This window comes from Stomoxys calcitrans, chromosome 4 (assembly GCF_963082655.1).
Source record: "Stomoxys calcitrans chromosome 4, idStoCalc2.1, whole genome shotgun sequence".
Lineage (NCBI taxonomy): Eukaryota > Metazoa > Arthropoda > Insecta > Diptera > Muscidae > Stomoxys > Stomoxys calcitrans.
The window spans coordinates 180,219,641-180,237,025 of NC_081555.1; the positions used below are offsets into that span (position 1 = coordinate 180,219,641).

General features: G+C 38.0%; 4 protein-coding genes across 8 annotated transcripts in view; 2 read left to right on the forward strand and 2 right to left on the reverse strand.

Annotated features, from left to right (window-relative positions):
• Nucleotides 1–4,588, forward strand: part of LOC106087549 (blood vessel epicardial substance) — a 75,683-nt gene extending 71,095 nt beyond the window's left edge. The window contains exons 8-9 of one of the 4 annotated variants that reach the window (XR_009397914.1): nt 3,518–3,550; nt 3,882–3,913. Coding sequence is in view for 3 of the 4 variants with exons in the window: in XM_059366255.1 (XP_059222238.1) it covers nt 3,518–3,550; nt 3,882–3,946 (98 nt within the window). In the remaining variant the exon portion in view is untranslated. Of the gene's footprint in view, nt 1–3,517; nt 3,551–3,800; nt 3,830–3,881 lie in introns of those variants that run through there. The other 3 variants (XM_059366255.1, XM_059366257.1, XM_059366256.1) reach the window with 3 other exon arrangements.
• Nucleotides 4,589–10,532: 5,944 nt separating this feature from the next.
• Nucleotides 10,533–12,111, reverse strand: LOC106093783 (uncharacterized). 2 transcript variants are annotated; one of them, XR_009398061.1, is made up of 3 exons: nt 11,969–12,110; nt 11,551–11,915; nt 10,533–10,676 (listed from the first exon to the last, which is right to left on the reverse strand). XR_009398061.1 is itself a non-coding variant. In XM_013260928.2 (2 exons), exons 1-2 carry the CDS (start codon nt 12,065–12,067, stop codon nt 11,562–11,564), a joined length of 453 nt encoding a protein of 150 aa, XP_013116382.2. In that variant the 5' UTR covers nt 12,068–12,111; the 3' UTR covers nt 10,683–11,561. The 2 variants fall into 2 exon arrangements, 1 of the variants encoding a protein (XP_013116382.2); XM_013260928.2 differs by lacking the exon at nt 10,533–10,676 and having other exon boundaries at nt 10,683–11,915; nt 11,969–12,111.
• Nucleotides 12,112–13,177: 1,066 nt separating this feature from the next.
• LOC106093782 (protein Notchless) lies at nt 13,178–15,033 on the forward strand. The gene is made up of 5 exons (XM_013260927.2): nt 13,178–13,967; nt 14,028–14,258; nt 14,313–14,663; nt 14,722–14,848; nt 14,913–15,033. Exons 1-5 carry the CDS (start codon nt 13,217–13,219, stop codon nt 14,923–14,925), a joined length of 1,473 nt encoding a protein of 490 aa, XP_013116381.1. The 5' UTR covers nt 13,178–13,216; the 3' UTR covers nt 14,926–15,033.
• Nucleotides 14,847–17,213, reverse strand: LOC106093779 (uncharacterized). The gene has a single exon (XM_013260926.2). The coding sequence runs from the start codon at nt 17,139–17,141 to the stop codon at nt 15,012–15,014; it is 2,130 nt and encodes a 709-aa protein (XP_013116380.2). The 5' UTR covers nt 17,142–17,213; the 3' UTR covers nt 14,847–15,011.
• Nucleotides 17,214–17,385: the final 172 nt, after the last annotated feature.

The window sequence follows — 17,385 nt, forward strand, 5'->3', positions numbered from 1 at the left end:
TTTTTGCAAAACTTGTCTTGTTTTCGTAAGCAAAAACGACGAACTTAAGAACAAGAAGTGTACAAATTGAATGGGCAGGGGTAGGCCTAGAACTTCTCTATTAACTGCAGCCGCTCTTCTGCGCGCCACACCAACACCTCAATAAAAAGAAGGTCCCTTATATTTGGGTTTAAAGTTGAATCGGACAGCACCCAATGATATGTTGGTTCATGGGCGAATTTGCAACATGCACTTGCAAGCAAATGTGAAAAGGGAAAATTGGGTGTGAGTCTTACTGCTCCAATTAAAAAGGGAAAGCATTTTCCATGTAATGCAAATGTTTGCAAATTTTGCCCATGAACATTCCACTAAGGAACAGGGGCAAACTTCTCACATATCAATGAGTGCAATACGATTCTTGTTTAAGCTCAATGATAAGGGGCCTCCATTTTATAGCCAAGGCCCAACGGCGTACCGCAGTGCGACACCTCTTTGGAGAGAAGTTTTACATGGCATAGTATCTCACAAATGTTGCCAGCATTAGGAGGGGAAAACCACCGCTGAAAATTTTTTTGATGGTCTCGCCAGGATTCGAACCCAGGCGTTCAGCGTCATAGGCGGACATGCTAACCTCTGCGCTACGGTGGCATTTTCCATGTAGTTTTATGAAACTTTATTATTGTCAATTGTTAAATTTGCAATGTAAATCCTAAAAAGGTCTTAAATAGATGCAAGTATCTATCTAGGTTAGGTTAGGTGCGGATATTAATCTGTATGGAAATACACCTAAGCCAGTAATCGGCTTGTTGTGCTCTCTACATACTAAAAAAGTAACCTCGAAAAAGAAAATCTTAGTTAGGAATTCCGTGCTACTTACAAAATTCTTAATTGTTTTCCATATGCCACGCCCCTAAGTTGGTACATGTCTGGTATTGTGTCCCCACCTAAGCGCCAGTACCTGTTGGCCGCACTTAGCTGACGGCACAATACCAAACAGAATCCTATCTAAAATTATTAAATTACAATATAGTCCATACTTAGCCTCATTCCACACTACTTTACTTCATAAACTCATAGAATTCCATTTTTTCAACGGTTTCTTTTTAATTTGTCACGGTGGATTTCATTAGACCATTCCATATACACCATATTGTATTTGAATATAACCTCCAAATGGATCGTTCTCCATATTCAACTTCCTGCTTATTCAAGCGATATTTTTCAGCAATTTTGATAAAATCTTAAATTACAACTAGAGGAAATCCGGTTTAACACCATGTCCTATGGATTCCAAGTTGATTCATATCTGGATATGACTGAAACAAAGACCAATCTTCCGACTTCTTTTCTCGAACTCGTAAAAGCATAAAAAAGTAAAATGATCAGGAATAACATAGGCGATATGAAACATACACAAAACAAAGTACAGATTGTACCCTTTGTCTACATACATATGTATAAAATGGGAGAACTAACATCAATATAAAAGGGTAACTATGTAACTATGCTATCGTCGTCATACAGCTCATGCAGCTCGTGGTTCATACGTCGCCTATATTCTCCATTAACGCAAACTGGTTCATATATTTTACGAAGAATCTTTCTCTCAAATACTCCAAGCACTGCCTCATCTGCTTTCACAAGTACCCATGCTTCAGAACCATATAACAACACGGGTAGTATCTTGTATGGTGTAATCTTCGTCGAGAGGTGGCCTTGTTTCTAAACTGCTTACTTAGTCCAAAGTAGCATCTGGTTGCCAGTATTATTCTTCGCTTTATCTCAAAACTGGAGTCATTCGTTTCTCTTACGGAGTTGCCGTGGTAGATGAAGTTACCGACTATCTCAAAGTTGTGGTTCCCAACTTTCTCCATTTTCTTTATATGCTCGGTTGTACAGGGTGTTTTGGAAGTTGAAACCATCCATTTCGTCTTATCTCCATTTACTGCCAGACCCATTTTCACTGACTCTCTTTCGATTCTTTCAAAGGCTGCAGTTACTTCTTACGGTGACCGACCTATGATGTCGATGTCGTCGTCATAGGAGAGTAGCATTTGTTCTCTTGCGATTAGTGTGCTATATCTATTCACATCTGCATCTCGTATAATCTTCTCCAGCAGGATATTAAAGAGATCACACGATAGGCTATCGCCTTGTCTGAAACATCGTTTAGTATTAAATGGTTCGGAGAGACTCTTTCCCATTTTTACTGAAGAACGCATATCAGCAAGTGTCATTCTGCAGTCTTATTAATTTTGCAGGGATACCAAACTCAGACATTACTTGAAATACCTTTGAACTTAAAGGAGTATCGAAAGCCGCTTTGTAGTCAACAAAGAGATGGTAGGTGTTAATTTGTTCTTCTCGGGTCTTTTCCAGGATTTGGCGCAGTGTGAATATCTGGTCCAGGGTGGATTTACCAGGTCTAAAGCCGCATTGAGGCCACCGCCTGGGTTTGAATCCTGGCGAGACCATCAGAAACAATTTTCAGCGATGGTTTTCCCCTCCTAATGCTGGCAACATTTTTGAGGTACTATGCCATGTAAAACTTCTCTCCTAAGTGGTTTCAAACTGCGCACGCCGTTCGGACCCGGCTATAAAAAGGAGGGCCCTTTTCAATGAGCTTAAACTTAAATCGGACTGCACTCATTGATATGTGAGAAGTTTGCCCCTGTTCCTTAGTGGAATGTTCATGGGCAAAATTTGTAATTTGTAAAGCCGTAGGGCCCAATTATCTCATTGACTATAGGTTTTAATCTTTCACACGATCGAGAGTATCTTGTATGCGATGGGGAGGAGACTTATTCCTCTGTAGTTGGCACATTCAGTTTTGTCTTCTTTCCTGTGTACGAGACATTATTATAACCCACTATTTTAAATTTCGTCAAAATCGGGTAAAAAAATCAATCTTTGCGCCCTCAAGAAGCCTTACGCTGGTGAGTATAGAAACTCTTTTTAGACAAATGTCTCACGCACTAGCTCCCTTGTGTTGTAGGGTTGTGTACGACACCGAGCATTGTGATAAAAGCTTGTCTAGGCAGCAAGCAACTCAAAATAGAATCGAATTACCCTATTACTTTTGGAAGTTGGCCTATGAGTGGTATAGTCAATTTGCCAAGACTTTTGTGTTTTCTTACTTCATTTACCCAAATAAGTTGTGGAAATTGTAATGGCTCAATAATAAGTTAGTTGGTTCAAGTTATCGACATCAACAATTTCATTGTTTTATGTGATTGCCTCTGGCAATTGTTGAAATAGAATTTCATTATTATCATCACTATAGCAACAGGCGACATCCCCCAAAGCTTAATGCGGGAGTGCTTTTTTTCGAAAAAAAAATTAAAAAATTAAAATTGAAGAAAACCATTTTTAAATACATTCATGCGAGAAAACACTTTTATATTCCTGAAATTCAGCATTTAGCACCATTGCTCTACTACACACAAAGAACTAAAAATCCTCGTTTCTTATGATTTCGTGAAATTTTTGGAAAATTGTAATTTTCGTTTCTTTTCCGTTTTAATCAATTATGAAATAGCCCTCCCACGGATCTCAAAGTACTATGAAAGTGGTAAGTAGTTTTGTGGTTTTAACCTTAGATAGATAGTTATTCTTGTTTCAGATGACTATTCCTCTAACTCATACATACAAGGTATATGTGCCACCACAAACCACCACCCACATGTGTATGTGTGTGTGTGTGTTTGTATTTGTGTAATGTGTAAATAAATTAGATTTATTTTTGTTGTCCTTTTAGTTTTGTTTTTCTTTTGTCTTTCTTAGTTTCTCCTTTTGTTGTTCTTTGTGCATGTTGTTTCCAGAATTGTTAACCTAGAGATGCCAATAGAGCAAGTGCTGCCACTGTTTCAATACTAATTGCAAACTTTCCAAACTTCTTGCAGTAGGAGATCCAAACTCGTGGCGTTTGGGACGCATAGACGAGACTGATACAGAGACGGCCGTATGAGTACGCAAGAAAACACTACTGATATTACACGAGAGTGCTCGTCGACCCCCGTAAGTTTAGACTTTGAGATTATTTTCGAGTATTATTAGTAATTAAGGATGATGATTACCTTTTATTCAACGAATAATGCTGTACTACTTTAAAAAGCACACGCACCACCCGACCCCTCCCCTCCCCCAAAAACAAAGAAACAACAAAAAAACAGATACATTATCGTCATGTGTACTATTAACAATTATCGTATAGTCGTCATCGATCATCGCATTCTTAGTATCTGACTAGTCATGAAATCAAAAATCTTTATCTAAATCTAAATCTGCCGGTTAATCAGTATTAACGAAGAACAAACAACAACAACAGCATGCTGGTTAAAGTAGTACATTGGTATTTAGTGAAATTTGTTATATATACATAAATATTTTTTCATATTTACAAATCTAAGCGAATATAGTATGTATGTGAATGTGACAAAACCAAAAACAAAACAAAAACCCAAAACCAAATAATAACTTATAGTAAAAAAAAAACAACAACAACAAAATCATAGATAAATCGAATATTGTTGAAATTGAACAATTATATTGAATCTAAGTAAGAAACAAAATAAAAATGAATAAAATTTGTTTAGTGATGCAAAATACATATAGTAATTCTTATTATTATTATTTAATCGAAAGACTCAAAGGGTTTATGTAAAGTTGCCGCCATTTCGTTTCATAAATATTATTATCATTATTATAAAATTACTAATGCAAAGGTCTCATGCAACCAACAGTGAATGCGACCAAAGGTGTGTACCTATCTTTTTTTTTTGTTATATTTTTTTTATGTATTTATGTACGTACCTATCTATGTAATAAGAAGAGACGCTAAATAATACAACTCTAATTTAACATTTATGCAAAATAAATATAAATTCTTTAATGAGTATAATAATATTGAACTTTATTGTGTTTTAATTTAATTACACCTGCATAAGTTGTGCAAATTATAACCACTTTTTTTTATTTAGGTTGAGGATAGCATATCAACTTAACAATTAATATCTACGATGAAATTAAAAGTGGGGGCCAACATTAGGAGTGTTCCCAAATCGCGAAATAAGGAAAATACATCGATATCCATGGAATTATTGAGAACATAGCAAAACGTATAACTTAAATTTAATTAGCCTACTTACGACAGGGTAACTGACATTATTTAACAATTCAAACGACCACATTTTTTTTTGCATGAAAATTATTTTATTGACTAAAATGATGAAAAATATCTCGATGTAATCTAAATTATCCTTAGAATATTTATTTTCGACAATTAAAGAGCTTTTAGTGAAATACTATTCTACGAAAATAGTATATGTATATCGCTTGACTAACAGTATAGCAAAATAAGCGCCTTCATCTGAATCCCTTATAACCTATATTGGACTACGAATTCGCTCGGAGGGTTTTATGTCATTGAAGTTTGGATGTTAGATGTACTCCATTCTTAAAAGGCTTTATTTCAGCCCGATATTCTCATTCTCTTATTGCAAAAGACAGCAAATATGTTCCTATTGGGGGTTGTTATGGTGGGGGGCCGTCCCATAGACAGTTGGTCCCAAATGTTGATATCAGATTCGTGGTTTTCTCCCAAATACCTTTCATTTGAGCCCCATAGTTCCATAGTAGGCAAGCATGACCGGTTTGGGAGGTCTTTTTGGGGGATGAGGCGGACACTCAATGACTTGGTGTTCTACTCTAAAGTACCTTTCATTTGAGCCCCATATTATAATGCTTAGCAAATACTTCCTTTATGGGTGGTTTTATATTGGTGGGCTGGCCCCATAGACACATTTTCCTTTCATTTGAGACCCATATTGCTATAGTCGTAAATTTGTCTTTTTTGGGGGATGTTTTTGGAAAGGGTTGGCCCCCCAAACACTTGGTTCCACATTTGGATATCAGAATCGTATTCTACACTCAAAAAGCTTTAATTTATGCCCTATATTGCCATGATCTATAAACAAGTCCTTTTTGGGGTAGGGGTGGACCCCCAGAAACTTGGTCTAACATTTGGATATCAGATTCATATTCTATTCGCAAATACCTTTTATTTGAGTCCTATATTACCATGGTCGGTAAATACGTCCGATTTAGGGGTGTTTTAGGGGGTTGGGGTGGTCCCCCAAACTCTTGCTCCGACAATTAGATATCAGATACGTTTTCTAATCTTAAGTATCTTTCTTAAGTTGATCTTTCTGTCCCATTTTGTCGTGATTGGTCTATATATATATTTGGTAAGTTTTTGGGGGTGGGTCGGCCCCCCGTTTTTAGGTTACTATAAGAGAACACACAAAAATTTGCTTTAATCGCAGCACCCATCTCCGAGATATGGCGATTCTGAAAATTAGGATAAGGGGGATGTGTTTGAGGTGCCTCCCCACCCCCCAAAAACCATCAACAGGATATGTTTACCGATTGGGACAATATGGGTATCAAACGAAATATATTTGAAAGCTGAGTACACATCTTGTATAAGAATTTGGTCCAAAGTGTCTAGGGGGCCTCCCCAATTCAAAAAAACCCCAAAACGGACATAAATGTCGAACTCTACAGAATAGGTATCGAATGAAAGGTCCTTTGGATCTGGCTTCGAATCTCGCATGCACAATTAAGACAGAGTATGGGAGGGGCCCATCCACTAAATACCCTTCAATAGGACGTGTAGTTCGATCGGGATAGTATGTCAATTAATAGAAATGTCTATGACAGTATATTTCGAATCTAATGTTGGTATAAGGATTCAAGTATCTGGGTCACGTCCTACTTGCACTTTTGGGGCAAAGAATTTGGCCACTCCAATCCACCACCAAAGAAAAAGAAAGAAAGAAGAAGAAGAATCCAACACCAAATCCAAGAGAATGAAGTAGATCTAACATCCTAACTTCAATGGATGGACCCTCCCCTTACCATATTTCCAAAAACGCCAAATCTCGGAGATGGGTGGGATATCTAGGGGCCCAATGGAATATAAACCAATAATGACAATATGGGACTCAAATGAAAGGTATTTGAGACCAGAGCACGAATCTGATATATGGAGATCCGCCTCGCTCTCAAAAACACCTCCATGCCGGACATATTTCACGACCATACCAATACACGGCTTGGGAGAAAAGCGCTAATATAATATCCACATTGGCGCGAAATATCTGAAAGACCGTACCAGCACCCCAAACAGGACTTATTTCCTGACGTGACCGTATAGGGCTCAGAAAAAATAAGAGTGAAAGAAGGCGCAGCGGTGCAGGCCCTGTCCAGCTAGTTCAATATAAAATTTGACAAGGTGGTATTATAAATCTTTTGCAATCCTGTGGCAACCGGTACCGGATTGACCTGATGAAGTCCTTCATCGGCAAGAGCTGCCGCCTTAGTGTACAACACACTGCTACAACAACAACATCATTATTTTTTGATTAATATATGAAGCCAATGATGCTTATCATAATAAATTACAAACAATATACAAAATAATAATGACAGTAAATTAATTTTACAATTCTTTTAATTTACTTTTAATAAATCATCTATTTTCGCAATAAAATCGTATTTGAATAATGCCAGTTGTGCTGGTATCAAAAACGTGTTTTTGGGAGAACCTGCAGGTTTCGCACACTCAAGTCAAAATTGAAATATTTGGCAAAAGCAATAAGTCTTTGGGATTCTCCGTTCTCATTAATTCATTGTACTTTTTAATGTAACTAAGTAGTTATCTGTAATGCTATGTTAGACTTTATATATTAAACCATACAATTTGTCAAATGTTCCCCAAAGGTAGTCCAACTCAAAGACCATGATCATTTTGTTAGAAGGGAAGGCAAACTGGTGTTTTCTAAATTGCAAATTTCCCTTGCAAGAACTTGTTATTATCTTGCGAATGATGAGTCAAAATCTTATAAAGAAGTTTTTCACAACAAGGAAATAACTTTTTTGTGATGAGACGCATTTTTGTGATAAGACGTGGCACTGGACCTATCGAAGGCATTCGACACGGTCAGCCATGCCAAATTATTTGAAGACATCGCCAACACGTCCCTCCAACCAGGCCTGAAACGATGGGTCGCGAATTATCTGAGTGGTCGCCAGTCATTTGTGGAATTTAGGGATAAGAAGTCGAAGGACCGTAGAGTGAAACAGGGAGTTCCCCAAGGTGGTGTGATATCTACGGCACTGTTTAACCATTACCTATCCTCCAGACGGCATGGAGATCGTATCATATGCGGACGATTGTACGATAATGGCATCAGGCCCCCCACCCATTGATGACATCTGCGATGGGTTGAACGTCTGCCTCAACAAGCTTGCCTCATATTTCGCTGCAAGAAATCTGAACATATCCGCCACCAAATCTTCAGCCACATTGAGGTGAATACTGAGCTGACTGTAATGGTCGATGGAGAAATTATTCCGACCATCAAGTGTTCCAAAATACTTGGCGTCACATTTGGCAGCTCTTACACATTCTCCCCGCATGCCACAGCAATCTCCGATAAAGTCAAAAGTAGAAACAAGGTCCTCAAGTCACTTGCTGGCAGCACTTGGGGTGTAGACAAAGAAACCTTGTTGACCACGTACAAAGCAATTGGCCGGTCTGTGGTAAGTTATGCAGCGCCAGTGTGGTCTCGTCAACTTTGTGACACGCAGTGAACTGCGACGGGCTGTCTCCTCAGTTCTTATGTGGAGCACCTCCATTAGGATACAAAGATCCTACCAGTGCGAAGACATAACTACATGCTGTCTAAGCAATACCTTTTGGGCTGTTATCGCAGATACCATCCAAATCATCATCGCCCAGAAGCCTTAAGGTAGATCTACATGATCTAGAGCGTGAGGTTCAGCGCTACAAGAGAGTACCTCTAGATCAAGCAGGTCTAAAAAACATTCATGCAGACACGGCAGGAGATGCGGTAAACTGCTACTTGGTAGCAAAATAATTTTCTCGGGGAGTATGGAGTTCCGGGAGTTGGATAAGGAATTTTCGGCCATTAAGTCCAATGCACCTGGAGTAGAGTAGGTTTATCATTAAAATTTCTCAAGAAAGTCTATCTTGTCTTGTGTCTTGCCATTTGTAACATGTTGTTATTTCTATTTTGTTAAAGTCTCCTTTTCCGTCCGATTGAAATTAGCCAAAATAGGCCCGTTGGGGAAAAAACAGTCTTGTAACGCTCTGAAGAAGTTCCGTCAATTTTACCTATTTGTTCAAAGATTTGCGAGCATGCTATTAAATGACAAGTGTCTAACTATTTAGAAAGGAATCGTTTAATTTGTGATGCCCAGTGTGGATTTTGGGCGAGGAAGGAGTACAGTCTCATTGTTATTGGCTATCACAGATTATATCCGGTCAAACATTGGTGGAAAAGGCATTTCCACGCAAAATCGTGACCCAGAGTAGGTAAGGGCCTTCATACTAAATTAAAGTCCGTTCATAAGTTTTCGACCAGCGCATGTTCATTGTTATGCTCGTATCTCGCATACAGGAGCCAGTTTATTTGTGTTGATGGTAAATGTAGTATTGTTCTTTCTGTAAGAAGCAGTGTTCCTCAGGGTTCAGTATTAGGCCCAGTTATTGTTGTGTTATTTGTCAATGATGTTTTTTCTCGTCTCAATTGTTGGTGCACTCCATTTGCCTATGCTGATGACATCCAACTGGTTTTTAAGGGTAATAGCCGATTTTTGGATGTTCTTCCGACGAAAATTTATTTTGCGATGGAGTCGTTACGTGTGGGAATGGCGAAAGCTGTTTTTTGTCTTCGGGCTGTCGAAATATAATAATGATGATATATTTAGATACTAGTTCCGTAGTATCTAAGCTTAACTTTTTTTTAAGAAGCTTGTATACCAGGAGTTTATATTTACCGACATTTGTGAGGAAGCGTTTGGCGCATGATTGACTTTTGGCGGCCATTTTATATTGTCTGGAGGTGCACTCCAGGGCGTCCCAGAGGAGTTTGCATCATGTTCAGATCGCTTTTAATAATATGATTCGTTGTGTGTACGGTGCAAGTCGTCGTGTTCACATAACGCCCTAGGTGTGTCGTTTTCTCGGTTGTTATTTTTCCGTCACATGTTAATTATCGCTTACTGTTGCAACCCTTTTTTGTTGTTGTTGTAGCAACATGTCTATATGTGGAGGTTGCATCCCTCGTATACCTATTAAAGGTGAGCAAGCTCGTTCCGGTCCAAAGGACCGATCGCCACGGGAACACTATGGCGATTGGCATCGAGCATCATAGGCACTCTGTATTTATGCAAGCACCGGTGCCACCCGACCTCATACTGAGACTCTCCGCTCGATACCGCTGTTTGCCCGTGATAACAATGAACAACACACAGATCGGAGCTCAAAGGTCCAGCCTGTGTGGTGCTCATGGTTATCCCGTGCCGGGCCTTTTTTTGTCAAGAGTATTACAAAAAGAAAATAATACAATTATACTCTTGAATATAACGCTTATGCCTTTTTCGTCAAGAATATTTTTGTAAATTTCTTTCTATTTTGGTTTTAGTTTTACATATTTTTTTATTAACGTAATTTTTTGTAATTTGTTTTTTATATTTTATTTAGCTTTATATAGTTAAATAGATAAAAAGTTTTTGCATTTCTTAAGTTTTTTTATTTTTACAATAATTGAGTAGTTTTTTAGCTTATATTAGAAAAGAACGTCTTAAGCATAGTGAAATTGTTTATAGGCCTTATCGTTTCGCATTGCATGAAATGAAAGAAAGAAAGGAAAATAAATTTCATTAATATCTCACCCACTTTAGTTATAGTTACACAACCATATATTTATGGTACAAAATAATAGATACTGGGCCTTTTTTTAGTAGAAAGAAAAAATATTTAAAAACATTAACTGCGTTAATTTGATTTAAAACCTTTCGATTCTGCTTTAGGCATCGAAAATTTGCAAGAGCGGTAAAATTCATAGAAATTAGAAAAGCACATACGCTCAGTAAAGTTTTTGCATAATGAAGTTTAAAATTGTCAAACCTTAAGAGTCGCAAGAATCAGAATCAATACAGACCTGTTCCGGTTTTCACAAACACAAAACGAAAGATTTTCTTTGCCATGGAAGTTGCAATGCATTCTCTACTCAAACTCTTGTACCGTAAGAGGAAACCTCAAGTGATTTAAGAACTTATAAGTATACGGCTTAGAAGATATAAGAGCAGCAATTTTTGCGGGTTGTGAATTTGAAACCCGGAACATGGCGTAATTTAGCAAAGTATCAAATTTACTGGACCTTGTTGACTTTGTAGTACAAAATGGAAATGAATAAATAAATAAAAAATAAACATGGGTGATACATAAACACATTGAACGTTATTCTAAGCATGTAAAAAAGTTTATAGGCAAACTAACTCATAAATACATCATACAATTATATTTTAATTTCAACCCAAATGTTCCGTTATTTGGTTCTTGGCAAATCTTAGAATGCCAACTTTATCCCTTATGCATTTCTCGCAAAGATGTGGAAAAATTAATATAAAAATACTTGCTTAAAACATATTTAACTTATAAAAAGGTGGTTACTATACAATTTCGGACGGGAAAATACTCACTAAATTTGAAATCAAGACATGCAGATCTTAATTCGCTTTGTAGCCCTACTCAGGTATTGATAATCTTCTATAAAATTCTCAAAACTCGGTCGCCGCTTTTCGGCTATGGTACTGGTTAGGTGTAAATGTTCAATCAGGTCATCATTTGCTGGTTGAAGATCAATGTCCATAGCATTTAATCCATAGTTTTTTGTTTCGTCTACTGACACCGGTGCTTCTCCTACATATCTCTGTCGCTGTTGGGAGTGCGCATATCTGTGTCTTTGGGCAGTGTGCCTTTGGGATAGGGGCAAACAAAATGTTTTGTAAACTCGCACAAGTTCTGAGTGACTTAAATTATTCATATCCTCCAGTGGCAAGTGGCGCTGTGGAGCACAACAAAATAAATAATTTTTCCTTTATGCTACATAATTCCTACCTGTTCAAATACATGTAAAATCTCTTCGCGACTCAAATTGCCAGATATAAATTCCTCCATAACTACGTTTTTTTTATTTAATATACGTTCCCACTGCATTGTTTTTATTAAAACCAAACAAATCTAAATTCTATTGCCGTGCGACGGCGCGTGTCAGAGACGGCAAGTCGTAATTTTCTATTCACATTTCCAACGTTAAGGTGGGTATTAAGTTTAATTTTTCGCAAAAGAATAGTGACAAATCTGAAAAACATTTGCATTTGAGGCACTAAGTTTTTCACAGAGTGCAAATTTGGCATTCACTAAATGCGTGGACAAAACGTTTTCGCAACTTGGGGAAGCATGATAAAAAACCAAATTTTCGTTGCATTTTCGTAAATATAGCTTTTTTGTAAATATAGCCATGTAAAACTTCTCTCCAAAGAGGTGTCGCACTGCGGCACGCCGTTCGGACTCGGCTATAAAAAGGAGGTCCCTTATCATTGAGCTTAAAACTTGCATCGGACTGCACTCATTGATATGTGAGAAGTTTGCCCCTCTTCTTTAGTGGAATGTTCATGGGCAAAATTTGTATTTGTATTTGCTTTTTTGTGATGACAATACACAGAAAAAATAAAAATCAGTTTCAATCACGATATTAATTGATCCAATTAATTGTTTGATTGAAACTGCTGCAATCTCGGAAATGATAATATCAGTCAGTCTTTGAAAAAGGCGATTGAAAAAATTTTCAATTAAAAAACTGCATGTTCAATTAAAAAAAATTATTGAAAATTTTTGGAATATCCAATAAATTTTTAATTGATTTAATTAAAAAAATAATCGAAAATTTCAATCATTGATTGAAATGATTGAAATTTTCAATTATTTTTTTGTGGGTTATGTGTTAGAAAAATTGCTGTCAATACCAAATTTATCTGTAACAAAACTTTTGCGGAGATTTTTACATATTAAGAAACACACGCTACCACTCTTATTAATTGATTGTACACACACATATATGAAATGTTCTAAGAAGACAAGATATAAAATCAACTCCACTTAAATATTTATCTCTATTTACTTCGTAAGGTAAACTGATTTTAACGATGTCTATTATCGTTTAAAGTGGCTACTGAATACCAAATTCGAATTTCATGTTAGCTTCTTTAGTGAACCCTGGTCCAAACATTGGCACTTTGCCGGCGTCAAAAATATAAGCTTCAACTTGGTTTTCTGCTATGCACGTGCTGTCATGTTATTTCGAAAATGTCATCAAAACGAGTAAAATTGACCGAGGAAACTGAGCAAACAGAAAACGATAATGTTACTGAAACAGTGCAGGCACGTTTCGTTTCGGATACAGGAGAAGAAGCTGGTCCGCCCATCGATTTGCCCGCTGGAGTAACTGTGGAGCAATTGGGCTTAATTTGTAATGCTTTGCTTAAGAATGAGGAAACAACGCCGTATATATTTTTCGTTGGTGATGATGAGATCAAAAAGACATTGGACACAACACTAGATCTTAGCAAAGTGGACACTGAAAATGTTATTAGCATAGTGTATCAACCACAGTCAGTCTTTAAGGTTCGCCCGGTGACAAGATGTACAAGTTCAATGCCCGGTCATGCTGAAGCTGTCATCTCAATTAACTTCAGTCCTGATGGTACCCATTTGGCCAGTGGATCTGGGGATACGACAGTACGACTTTGGGACTTGAATACTGAGACACCACATTTCACATGTACGGGGCACAAGCAGTGGGTAATGTATTTAGCGTGGTCACCGGACGGAAATAAATTGGCAAGTGCTTGTAAAGCAGGAAACATTATTCTGTGGGACCCAGAAACTGGCAAACAGTTGGGACGCACCATGGTAGGTCATAAGAAATGGGTAAACTGCCTAAGTTGGGAGCCCTACCATAAAAATCCCGACTGTCGAAAAATTGCAAGCGCCAGTAGCGACGGAGATTGTAGAATATGGGATACAGTTTTGGGTCAATGCAGCATGGTGATATCTGGTTAGTAAATTAACTTTTACTTTTTGTACGTGTTATTATTTTTGTTTAATATACTTCCAGGACATACTGCGGCAGTAACGGCTGTGCGTTGGGGAGGAGCTGGTCTGATTTATACTTCATCGAAAGACAGAACCGTAAAAATTTGGCGTGCAAGCGATGGAGTACTGTGCCGCACTTTCACAGGTCATGCACATTGGGTTAACAACATAGCGCTTAATACAGATTATGTTCTTCGAACTGGGCCTTTTCATCCTGTAGCCGATCGTAGCAAAAAATATTGCGATTTAAAAAGTTGGTTTGTGTTTGTAGTTACAGCTTTTGTCATAGTCTAATGTATACTTTCAGAGGAGGCATTACAGGATATGGCTTTGCAACGTTACAAGAAAGTGTGTCCCGATGATATTGAGTCTTTGGTGTCCTGTTCTGACGATTTTACTTTGTATTTATGGGTTGGCAATCAAAATAAATGTATACAACGAATGACTGGACATCAAAATGTGGTGAATGATGTCAAGTATTCGCCAGATGTGAAACTGATAGCGTCGGCCTCATTTGACAAGTCAGTGCGCTTATGGCGAGCAAAAGATGGCCACTTTCTTTGTACTTTACGAGGACATGTTCAAGCAGTCTACACGCTAGCATGGTCCGCGGACTCTAGACTACTTCTCAGTGGGAGTAAGGATTCTACATTGAAAGGCAAGTAGCAAGTTCGTAAATAGGTGGGTGAACATTTCTATAAAAAATTTGGTTTCAGTGTGGAGTGTGCAAACAAAAAAATTAGCACAAGAACTTCCTGGACATGCGGATGAAGTTTTCGCCGTAGATTGGGCCCCAGATGGATCAAAAGTGGCCTCTGGGGGTAAAGATAAAGTTGTAAAATTGTAAGTAGCCAGTGGCAATAGCTGACACGATTATTTCTAATTCATTTAAAATTTTAATTCACAGGTGGGCTTATTAATTACTTTAATTTTATGTAAATGCAACAGTTACCATTATTTTTAAAAATAGCGGAAATAACACATTTTATATAGACCACAATGTACATTAAATATCTATAGATCTTAAATCACGCAGTTGTTTCTCTTGCATTTTCTTTTCTTCTTCTTCGTTGCTAAAGTATTGTACTGGAACAGCAGATTCAGATTGCAGTGCCGATGTAGCTGCCACAAACCCAAAGGATATACTTTCGTCGACACTAAAACCTCGTAAAAGTCCTGTAATAAATCCGCCGGAAAAACCATCACCAGCTCCAGAAACATTACTGATGTTTGACACGGTAGGAGCCTTATAAAATCGCCTTCTAAATTCGATTTTTGAAGGCGGAGCAGTGTAGGAGTGCGACTTGGTATTGAAAAATCTATGCGTAAAACTACTACCGCGCATATTGACCAGGACTCCGTGGGCACCCAACGTAACAACAATGCAATCAAAATTTTTTTCTATAAGCTTTAACAAATCCTTGCAGTCGTTTATTAAACGGGTTTGTCCGCCACCCATAGAATTGTTTGGATCCCACGATATCGTTTGATCGGTTAGTTTTTCGACAATAGCTTTAAGTTCATAGACATTAGGAGATATAAAACGTATTTGCTGCGAAATTTCTGGGCTCAGCTGAAACGGTTTTCCAGCTATTAACATATCGGTGGGTTCAAAAAAGACGGGTTTTTTATATTTCCTTGAAAGCTCCAGTACAGATTGCATAGCATCTAAAGACAAATTACCATCTATAACTACAAGAGGTGTTGTTATAAATTCTTGCTCATGCTTCTTTATCAACTGTGGTGATATAGACTTGTGAATTTCCATGTTAGCCAAACATAGTTTACAATTACCCGTTCTGTCGAAGAGAATGGAGCATATTGAGGTAGTATTTTCATTATCGATATGTATATTGGGTCTTAGGGACTTGGGCATTAATTCTAACAGACTTTTACCGGTGTGGTCACAGCCAACCACGGAAATAAAACTAGTTCTTCCATGCAATTTGTGTATGCTCTCTGCCAAGTTCCGTCCCACGCCTCCAGCTGATACTTTGGCATTTGTTTGATATGTTGCACCATCTAATGCAAGAGGGCTATCATCTAACATAGTCAAACAATGATCAATTATGGAAGCGCCAATTACCATCGGTTTATTTCTATCGTTGTTATTCGAAGTGGCAACGATTTTATCCCTCCTTTGGAAATTACTCAGCTCGCATGCTATCTTAGCCGCAACTTTGGCATTATTTTTTATAAGAGCTATATTGGCTTTAAGGCTACTTCCTTTTGTTATATCCGCTACAGCAGCTAACATAAAAGGTGTAACATTCTTTCCTTCTATGCCTTTTGCTAAAGCCTCTGCATAGGCTGTGTCGATTGCTTTTCTTATAACCTCTTTGTCCAGAGCGTACTCCTCAGGTATAGGTACTCCAATAAGCATGCCGGATTTTAAATTTAAATCCCCCACAGCTTTGATTAAAAATGCCGCTTCTTCGGGACTTTCCAAATTATATGGTGCCTTACAACCACTATCACGGGTATAGAAATCTGGGAAACGACCGCCATTGCCAAAGGAAGCGACACTTACGCCATGCGTTTCCAGAAATTCCAGGGTGCGTGGAATGTCAAGTATCGATTTAACGCCACTACTAACAACAACTACAGGTGTCCGTCCCAGTTCTACTAAGTCAGCTGATATGTCAAGTGAAATATGGCCATCACGATGAACTCCTCCTACACCACCTGTTGCAAAAATTCGAATACCAGCCATATGTGCAATAATCATGGTAGCAGCAACCGTGGTGCCGGCACACTTCCTATTGGCTACGACATATGGCAGGTCTCGCCTTGAACATTTCAGCACATCTAATTTATGAACTTCCGATAGTTTTTTTATATCTTCCTTTGATAGGCCTACCATAAGTCGTCCATCAATACAGGCAATAGTTGCAGGCGTAGCTCCAGCCGACCTTACCACATCTTCCACTTCGAGTGCTGTGTCCATGTTATGTGGATATGGCATGCCATGTGTGATTATTGTAGATTCCAACGCTACAACAGGTTTTCGCTCAGATAGCGCATTTTTAATGTTGGGGTGAACGTCTAATAAACTGTGTATCGCTCTGCAAAACTTTGGGATTTTGTACCTTCCGCGTAATTTAAGGGGAACACTAGAAATACTACGCCAGAACATTTTTAATGACTATTCAATTAGGGCTAAGATACAAATTCGAGATCGTGTTCTTGAATGAACGAAACTATAAAGGACCATTTTCTCAATATCCAATTAGCTATTTTCATTCTATTGTATTGGGTTGCCCAAAAAGTAATTGCGGATTTTTCATATAGTCGGCGTTGACAAATTTTTTCACAGCTTGTGACTCTGTAATTGCATTCTTTCTTCTGTCAGTTATCAGCTGCTACTTTTAGCTTGCTTT